This window comes from Muscardinus avellanarius, assembly GCF_963383645.1.
Source record: "Muscardinus avellanarius genome assembly, chromosome: 2".
NCBI classification, from domain to species: Eukaryota; Metazoa; Chordata; class Mammalia; order Rodentia; family Gliridae; genus Muscardinus; species Muscardinus avellanarius.
In genome coordinates, this window is record NC_137787.1 from 20,430,628 (window position 1) to 20,440,005 (window position 9,378).

At 53.2% G+C, this 9,378-nt stretch overlaps 1 protein-coding gene across 1 annotated transcript in view; it reads left to right on the plus strand.

Moving 5' to 3' along the window:
* Positions 1 to 4,424: 4,424 nt before the first annotated feature.
* PRKAG3 (protein kinase AMP-activated non-catalytic subunit gamma 3) overlaps positions 4,425 to 9,378 on the plus strand; it is a gene marked incomplete at both ends in the record, with an annotated part of 7,670 nt that continues 2,716 nt past the window's right edge. Inside the window, 10 exons of the mRNA XM_080689278.1 lie at positions 4,425 to 4,457; positions 4,664 to 4,703; positions 5,135 to 5,293; positions 5,630 to 6,039; positions 7,294 to 7,375; positions 7,493 to 7,551; positions 7,661 to 7,706; positions 7,878 to 7,932; positions 8,079 to 8,205; positions 8,347 to 8,512. Coding sequence (XP_080545404.1) covers positions 4,425 to 4,457; positions 4,664 to 4,703; positions 5,135 to 5,293; positions 5,630 to 6,039; positions 7,294 to 7,375; positions 7,493 to 7,551; positions 7,661 to 7,706; positions 7,878 to 7,932; positions 8,079 to 8,205; positions 8,347 to 8,512 — 1,177 coding nt within the window. The remainder of the gene's footprint in view (positions 4,458 to 4,663; positions 4,704 to 5,134; positions 5,294 to 5,629; positions 6,040 to 7,293; positions 7,376 to 7,492; positions 7,552 to 7,660; positions 7,707 to 7,877; positions 7,933 to 8,078; positions 8,206 to 8,346; positions 8,513 to 9,378) is intronic.

Here is a 9,378-nt window from a genome sequence, read left to right on the forward strand (position 1 = left end):
TTTTATGCTGGAGTTCTCTGGACTTGGTGTTCTTTCTATTCTCTCTCAAAGTGGTGATGATAGTGTGGGGTGTGTGTGTGTGTGTGTGTGTGTGTGTGTGTGTGTGTTACTGGAGATTGAGCACAGGGGCATTCTACCTCTGAGCTATACCCTTTTTATTTTTTACTTTGAAACAGCGTCTTGGTAGATCATTGAATATCTCATTAAGTAGCTGAGGCTGGTCTTGAACCTGCAATCCTCCTGTCTCAGCCTTCTAAGTACTGGAATTACAGGTATTCACCACTATGTCAAGCTGGTGATGGCAATTTTGAGGCTATCTGAAGAAAAAAAAAAGTCTGGCTGGAAAGGGAACATCCTTATTCTGGCGTCTGCTTCCTGAGCTGGTGCCCACTGTCTGCTGAACCGAAGGTCTGCTGAAAGGATTAGGAGCCAAGGTCCAGTCTTACTAAAGCTGCCTCTTCCAACCCACCTCCTATAGCTAGCCCGAGTGCCAGCTCCTGTCGGGCTTTGCTGGTACCAGCAGGCCTCAGCGGATGTGCACCGGTGCTCTAAGTGTTTCCAACCAGGTTCCATGAGTTATGGGCTCTGTGGACCATCCCCAAAGACACATGATGCAGAAAGCCACACCCCCAGCTTCTGTCCCCCGGCCCCTGTGCTCCCAGTCACCTTCACAGAACAGAGCAGGCTCAGCTCACGCCACTGCCGTTACCTGCGTGTTCCAATCTCTGTGTTCCAATCCACAGGACAGTAGCAGGGCCTCCTCTTCCAGAAAGTCTTCCCTGACCGCATCACCCAAACTGAATTGATCCCCTGTGGCGCGTGTTGTGTGTGTCTCTCAGTGTAGAGCCAGATTAACACTCACCCGGCTGCCTCATGTGCAAATATGGTTCATCTCCGGTTCAAATGTGGCCCTTTTTAACGTCCAAAATATGTTGGCTGGATGTGACGAGATGTCTGTGTTGAGGTCGGACAGACCTGCTTAGAATCTGTTCAGTTGTTTGCTTGACAAATGACCTTGGAAAGTGTCTCTTGTTTTCTCTGAGCCTGTTTCCATGAGGACGAGGATGAGGATGAAAAGATCCTGGGACAGAGACTGCCACTTGCCTCCTACTGTCTATCTCCTCTTCTTTTAGTAATAGAATTGCTTGATTTTAGCTGAAATGGCTGCTGTGTAGTTTTTGGGGGGATCTGCAGTGTCCCCCAAAAGCCTACTTGGTGAAAGCTTGATCCTCAGTGGAGCAATGCCCAGAGGTAGGGCTTGGGAACTGATAGGATCATGGGGCTTTCGTCTTGTCCCGTTGATGGACGCAGAGCTGAAAGGACTACCGGGAGGTGCAGACTGCAGCAGGTGGGACCTGGTTGAAGGGAGGGGATCCTTGGGGACTCTATTGTGTCCCAGCCCCTCCCTTTTTCTCTCTCTTCTTCCTGGCTGCCATAACACGAGAGGCTCTGCTCTGCTAGCACGATGTGCTGCCTCACCACAGAACCAGGAACAGCTGACGTTGGACTGAAACCATGAGCCAAGGGCTGGGGAGGTCTCAGTGGCAGAGTATTTGCCTAGCATGTGTGAGGCCCTGGGTTAATCCTCTGCACTGCCAAGAAATGAAGGAAGGAAGGACCAACAATCTGACTGACACAGCTACCCATAATGAAGGCTTAAGTTCCCAACTTTGCTTGAAATGAAATATGGCCTCATGATTAAATATGACCAGTGTGATGTGAAACAATTTCCAAGTCAGGCCCTAAAAGAAAAAGATAAAGCCGGGCGTGGTGGCGCACGCTTGTAATCCCAGCATTTGGGAGGCTGAGACAGGGGGATCGCAGTTCGCAGACAGTCTCAGCTACTTAGTAAGGCCCTCCGCAACTCAGTGAGACCCGGTTTCAAAATAAAGAATAAAACTGGCTTCTACCCTCAGGACCACCAAAATAAAGAATAAAAAATAGGGCAGGGGGTGTAGCTCAGAGGTAGAAAGAAAGGAAGAAAGAAAGAAAGGAAGGAAGAAAGAAAGAGATAGGAATTCCCCTTTTGCCTTTTGCTGCCTAAGCAGCCATCTTGAAACCAAGATAGGAGATGCTTGAAGAGTTTCAGAATCACCCTACCAGTTTTAGGGTAGGGTGATGATAGTCTGTCTACAGTCTATTACATGAGAAAGAAACTTTATTTATTTTTTTTTTTTTTTGTGGTACTGGGATTCATGGAAACCCTTCTACTTCCAGGCTACGCTCCCAGACCTATTTTTATATTTTTTATTTGGAAACAGGGTCTCTTAAGCCAGCTCCACTGGCTTCAAACCTGTGCGATCCTCCTCTCTCCGCCTCCCAAGCACTGGGATTACAAGCATGTGCCACCACGCCCGGCTATGCATTTCTTAAATTGGGTCTTTATAAATCATGTGTGGTGGGTGGCTCACACTTGTAACTTCAGCACTTGGAAGGCTGAGACAGGAAGATCGCAGGTTCACAGCCAGCCTCAAATACATGAGGCCCTCTGCAACTTAATGAGACCCTGTTTCAACATAAAGAATTAAAAAATAGGGCTGGTAGCCAGGTGTAGTGGTGCATAGTTGTAATCCTAGCATTTGGGAGGCTGAGACAGGAGAATGGTGGTTTATGGATAGCCTCAGCTACTTAGTGAGGCCCTATTTCAAAATAAAGAATAACAAATAGGGCTGGGGGTATAGTTCAGAGGTAGAATTCCCCTGGGTTTTATCCTTATTACCGCAAAAAAAAAAAAAAAAAAAAAAAAAGCCAGGCATGGTGGCACATGCTTGTAATCCCAGCATTTGGGAGGCTGAGACGCGGACAGCCTCAGCTACTCAACTACTCAGTGAGGCCCTTTGCAAATCAGTGAGACCCTGTTTCAAAAATAAAGAATAAAAAATTAGGGCTGGGGTATAGTTTGGAGGTAGAATTCTCCTGAGTTTCATTCCCAGTACCACACACACACAAAGACAATAGGGCTGGAGTTGTAGCTCAGAGGTAGAATGCTCCTGGGTTCAATACCAAAAAAAAGGTAACCAACCATGTATCCTAACTGATGCAGAATTTGATATTTGAAAGTGCAGCTTAAAAGCCTAAAATAAGTGTCATTGCCCTAGAGATTGAATAACAGGCGAAACAAAAAACAACAATTGCATGATGGTGAGTTGGTGATGACTGCTGTGTTTCAACAAAGGAGGGAAGTAGGGAGCACTCGTCATCTGTGATGCCTGAGAAGCATTTCATGTGTTGATGATCCGTCTGCTGTTGGATATGTCCCCGTTAGCTGTGTCTGGGAAATGCCATTATTGGGGACAGATAAAGACAAGCCACAGGGATATTAGAGACACTCAAGAAAAGGCAGGGCTGGGTGTAGCTCGGTGGTAGAGTGCTTGCCTGGCGTGTGCAGGGCTCCAGGTTTGATCCCCAGCACAAGACAGGCCGGCAGGCAGGCCCCTCCCTGCCCCATCTCCACCTCCCCGCAGACACCGCAGGTGTTTTGAAGGATGGAGGAAGTGTGTCCAACATATTCGTCAGGAAATCTAGCAATCCGTTATAGAGAACTCACGCCAGGGCCAGCGCCGCGACGGAAGCCCTGGCAGAGGGGGAAGAAGGGAGGGACAGAGGATCCGAGCGCTTAGTCAGCATTCCTGATTTGGTCGCTGACTCAGGCGCCAAGGAATGCCAGGGAAGGGGTGGGCAGCCTCCGGAGCCAGGCTGGGATCCCGCTGGCCCCGGGGATGAAGGGACAATACAAACACAGGGCTGGGCCTCCTGCGCATCCAGACACATCTCCCAATCCCAGGAAAGTGTCTGCCCTCTGTGTGGGCCCCAGCCCTCAAACACGTCACCCCTTTGGGGTGATCAGCGCAGCCCCCCACCTGCCTGAGCCACCCACCCCATCTCCTCCACCTGAGGGAGGGACAGCCCGCATTCAAATGGGGACATCTAGACAAACACTGGCTGCTCCCCCAGGACCACCCACGGGCCCCTCGCCTTCTCCCCAGCCGTGAGATGCCCATAACCCTAGCGCCACCCCCCTACTGAAATCTGTATAAGAAAGAAAGTTGAGCTCCACTGCCTCCACTTTCCCGCCTGGGGGACCTAGCGGGGATGACGAGGCCCCGGGGCTGCCAGGGCCCACGTTCCCCCTGAGCCCACGTCCCCACGACGCCCCAAGCCGCAGCCTCGGCCTAGCTTGCCCTGGGAGACACCAGAGGCGGCCGAAGCCGGGCACCCAGGCTCCCAGGCGCGCCCCCCGCCTCCCCAGCCCGCCCCCAGGCTGCTGGCTGGAGCAGCTGCGCCGCGCCCCCTCCCTCCCCGCTGCCCGACACCCAATCAGAGAGAATCCGATCCCGGCGGGGCCGGCGCCAGGGGCCGGGCCCAGAATAGTGCTGCGAGCCGCGGTGTCGCGCACTTGCTCGCGGTTGGCTGGGGGGGGACACATGGAGCCCGAACTGGAGCCCGCACTGCGCAGGGTACTGGGGTCCCAGGGGGCCGAGGATCCCGAGCCGAGCGTGACCGTGTGCGTGTGCGCGCGCGTGCTATGTGTTCGCGTGGTGTGTGTGTGTGTGTGTGTGTGTGTGTGTGTGTGTGTGTGTGTCCAGGATGTGAGAAGGGGACAGCCTGGGGTTGGGGAACCCAAGGAATTCCCCCCACCCTTCAAACATTCCTCTCCCCTTAGACCCTGTCCTGGAGCAGCCTTGGGGTTTCTGAGCAGCGAGGTAGGTAGACTGCCCCTCCCTCTAGGCCTGCCTCGCTCCCACTTCTTTAGTCTCCCACCTTTCTGGAACCCCAGTCCCCACCCCCTAACCTGGCATTTGTCAGGAGAGGTCCTCTTCCCTTTCCAAGCCTGGTAGCTGCTTCTCGAGACCTCCTTTCCCCCTCCTTTCGCGCACCTCCTCTTTCCCCTCTTCTGAAGACCTGGCCCCTGTTCTGACTCTGCCACCGTCTAGCTGCGCGATTTGTGGCCTATTGCTTACCCTGTGGTGCCTCGCTAGTAAAATAGGGATGATATAAGGCTGCTGAGAATAGGACAAGAAATATGTTGGAGAAAAAGCCCTTTGGAAGTTTGCAAATATTATTGTTAGTATCATTTTGATTGAATTTGTTGTACAACTCCCTATTAACCAAACAGGCCCCATCCCCCTTCCAGAGATGAGTTTCCCGGAGCAAGGAGGCAAAGGCCTGCCATTGCTGTCCCCCGCCAGGACCACCAGCTTGGAAAGGATCCGTGGAAGAAGAGGGACCAAGGCATCCAGGTGGACGCGGCAGGAGGCTGTGGAGGAAGGGGAGCCGCCGGGCTTGGGGGAAGGTGAGGCCCAGGCCAGTTCTGGGGAGGTGGGAGCCAGGGCAGCAGGAGGCCCCTGAGCGTGGGCTGGGCCCCGCTGTGGATCCCTCCCTGTCACAGCGCTGAGCCCACCCCTCATCTGTGACCTCCCTTGACCCGCATGGGCGAGAATAACTGCCTCACACAGCCACGGCCCAGTGCGGCAACTCGGAAAGACCAGAGCAGCCACCTGCGTGACTCTCTGAGGCTCAGCTCTCCCTCTGCAAAATGCAGAGGCTGTCGGGAGGTCACTGAGACAGCAGATGGGAACGTGCCTTGGAAGATGGAGTTACTGTCCTCTCCCTCTTCTCCCTCCAACAGATCCACAGTCCGGGCCAGCTGCTGAGTCCACTGGGCTGGAAGCCACATTCCCCAGGGCCACACCCTTGGCCCAAGCTGTTCCCTTGGCCAGGGTGGGCACGCCACCCACAGGGTGGGACCTCTTCCCCTCTGACTGTGCAGCCTCAGCTGTGGGCTCCAGCACGGATGATCTGGAGCTGGCCATAGAGTTCCCAGCCACCGAGGACGCCTGGGGCTGCGAGCTCGAAGTCCTGGGGGAACAGAGGCCCGCTCCCTGCCCATCCCCACAGGCTCCGCCCCTCAGCCTGGGCTGGGATGATGAGCTGCAGAAGCCGGGGGCCCAGGTCTACATGCACTTCATGCAGGAGCACACCTGCTATGATGCCATGGCAACCAGCTCCAAGCTGGTCGTCTTTGACACCACGCTGGAGGTGAGGAGCTCAGTCTCTGTGCTCACGGTGGGCACATCAGCTGCCACTCACACCCTCCAGGATACCCTGCCAAGTCCCCTTCAGGGACTCTTCCTTAGCACCATGGAGACCGGTGGCAAGGAGGAGTGATCCTATGCTCTGTGAGCATCCCCTGCCATCACAGCTCTGCCACTAGGTCCCTGCAAAACCTTGGGTCGGTCACTTTACCACCATCACCTGAAGTGGGGACCACAATGCCTGTTTTGCCTCACATTTCAGAGGAGTCTCAGGGCCACCCAGGACAAAATGAGAGTGCTTTGCAATCTTCAAAGTATGTGTAAGACATTGCAAAGCTGCTTAGGACAAAGAATAAGTAACTTTGGGTAACAAAATAGAATGAGCTCTGGTACCTGCTCTTCCATTGAGCTAAGATGCCAAATGGAAGGCCGTTCTCATCAGTGCAGTGGAGATAATGGTGTATGCATACCCGAAGCTGGTATACATGTCATCTACAGGACCCAACTTGGTAGTAGCTCATGAGAAAATATATTTACTTCAAAAGATTTGTATTTATTTTAATGTGTATTAAAAACATCAACCACAGATGGATAGATTGTATTGCTTAGGAGTAAACTCAAAAAGCATTGAAATCAGGTGCCAAGATACATACCTGTAATGCCAGCACTTGAGAGGCTGAGGCAGGAGGATTGCAGGTTTAAGGCCAACCTCAGCAACTTAGCAAAACCCTCAACAATTTAGTGAGAAAGAAAAATGTTTCAAAATAAAAAATAAAAAGGCTGGCGGTTAGCTTGGAGGTAGAATGCCCCTGGGTTTAATCCCTAGTACCATAAAACAAAAACAAAAAAGCTCACTATATACTTTATTGAGAGAAAAATATGCAGCTATTCACATATTGTGTAAATAATTATACCTCTAGGACTTAGATCAGTGAAATGTGTGTCTGTACACGCATGATTTCCAGGTAGAAACACCGGGGTGGAGCGCCTCACACCGTGCTCTGTTGGACGAGGGTCCTTCAGCACCTCTGGCCACAGCAGCCTTATCTACGGAGCAAATGCGCCCAACAGGGACCATGTGTAGTGTGTGCCATGGCATGGGAACGTTGGCAGACTGTGGAGAAGGACCGGGGAGAGGGTCCCATGGCAGGACCCCGAAGGGAAAGCAAGCCGACGGGAGCGGCCCCTGAGCGTCAGTGAGAGAGGATGATGAGGGCCTCTTGGGGCTCACTCCTCCTCGTTCTTTCCTACTCCGCAGATCAAGAAAGCCTTTTTTGCCCTGGTGGCCAATGGTGTGCGGGCAGCGCCTCTGTGGGACAGCAAGAAGCAGAGCTTTGTGGGTGAGGAGAGCCAGGGCTGGGGAGGACCGGCAAGGGGCACACCAAGGGCACCGGCGCCCTTAACCTGCCTTACAGCAAAAGGCCCAAAGCTCATCTCCCCTGCCTCGCCCCCCGCAGGAATGCTCACCATCACAGACTTCATCCTGGTGCTGCACCGGTACTACAGGTCCCCCCTGGTGAGGAGCGCCTGGGAGGCCTGGGGACCGATGGGCGGGGGCATGCTTCAGGGAGCCTGGTGCTCCCGGGCTCTACATCTGAATCCCAGAATTTTGTCAATGCCTCTAGGTCCAGATCTATGAGATTGAGGAACATAAGATCGAGACCTGGAGGGGTGAGTGGGGAGAAGATCCCTGGGGTTGAGGGTGAGGCCCAGGATTTGAGCAGAGGGTGGGCAGTGGGGACTCCCTGGAGAGGGTTCGAGGCAACAGGAGCCTCAGGGTACCTGCTGGGGGGGAGCAGCGTGGGTGGCAGCTCCCTGGCCCGACTCTCGCTTTGTCTGCAGAGATCTATCTCCAAGGCTGCTTCAAGCCTCTGGTCTCCATCTCTCCTAGCGACAGGTAAGCGCCCTGCCTTCCAGCCTGGCCCCTTTCTTGCACTTGCATAGCGCTCAGCCTGAACCTGCCTCCTCCTGTGGGGACTGGGGGCTGGGATGGAGGGCATCTCTCCTCACACTGCCCAAAGCTGACGGCGTTCACCTCCACAGCCTATTCGAAGCTGTCTATGCCCTTATCAAGAACCGCATCCACCGCCTGCCAGTTCTGGACCCGGCCTCGGGCACCGTGTTGTACATCCTCACGCACAAGCGGCTGCTCAAGTTCCTGCACATCTTTGTGAGCCCGGGGTCCAGCAGGGGGAGGGGGAGTCACAGGGGAGGAAACCAGAGGGACTACGTCTTCAAGCCTGGGAGCGGGGAGGAGGACCCCTCTGGAGCCTGTTGGCCTCTGGTCATCGTCCAGTTCCCATCCCACCAGGGTGCCCTGCTGCCCCGGCCCTCCTTCCTCCGTCGCACTATTCAAGATTTGGGCATCGGCACATTCCGAGATTTGGCTGTGGTGCTGGAAACAGCACCTGTCCTGACCGCCCTGGACATCTTCGTGGACCGACGTGTGTCTGCGCTGCCTGTGGTCAATGAATCTGGTACCCATGCTCGGGCAAGAGGCTCTGGCCAAGGTGGTGGGAGAATGTGAGGCGGGGACAGTGGTAGCGGAAGCCTGTGTGGTGTCCATGAAGGAGACGGGGAGCAGGGTTGGAGGTCTGTCTGCTTTGAGTCTCAGACCAGTTACTTAGCTTCTCTGTGCCTCAAACAGGAATCTGAATAGCATCCATTGTCTGACTTCATGAAGGATTAGGTGCAATAAAGTGAGCATAGTGAGAAAAACAGCAGGAGACCCAGGTTGTTTTTGTCTTAGTTCATCCTAAATTGGGCCATGGGATCTTGGATTCCCCCAGCCAGAGGCCAATTTTCTGTTCCCAAAATGGTCAGAGGGAATGCAAAAACAATCCTTTGGCCAGGCACAGTGGCACATATGTTAATCCCAGTGACTTGGAGACTGAGGCAGAAGGATCACAAGTTTGAGGCCGGCCTCCACAACTTAGTGAGATCCTGTTTCAAAATAGAAAATAAGAGCCCGGCGTGGTGGTGCACGCTTGTAATCCCCGCGCTTGGGAGGCTAAGACAGGAGGATCGCGCAGGTTCAAAGCCAGCCTCAGCTACTTAGTGAGGCTCTCAGCAACTTAGTGAGACCCTGTTTCCAAATAAAGTATAAAATAGGTCTGAGAGTATAGCCCAGAGGTAGAAAGCCTCTGGGTTCCACCCCCAGTACCACCATAAATAAATAAATAAATAAAGAGAGAGATAGATAAATAAAATAGAAAATAAAAAGGACTGTGGGTATAGTTCAATAGCAGAGTGTCCTTAGGTTAAATCCCCAGTACCAAAAAAAATTTATAAACTATAAAATATTTCAATTAATTCAATTTACTGTAATGAAGCTAAATAACAA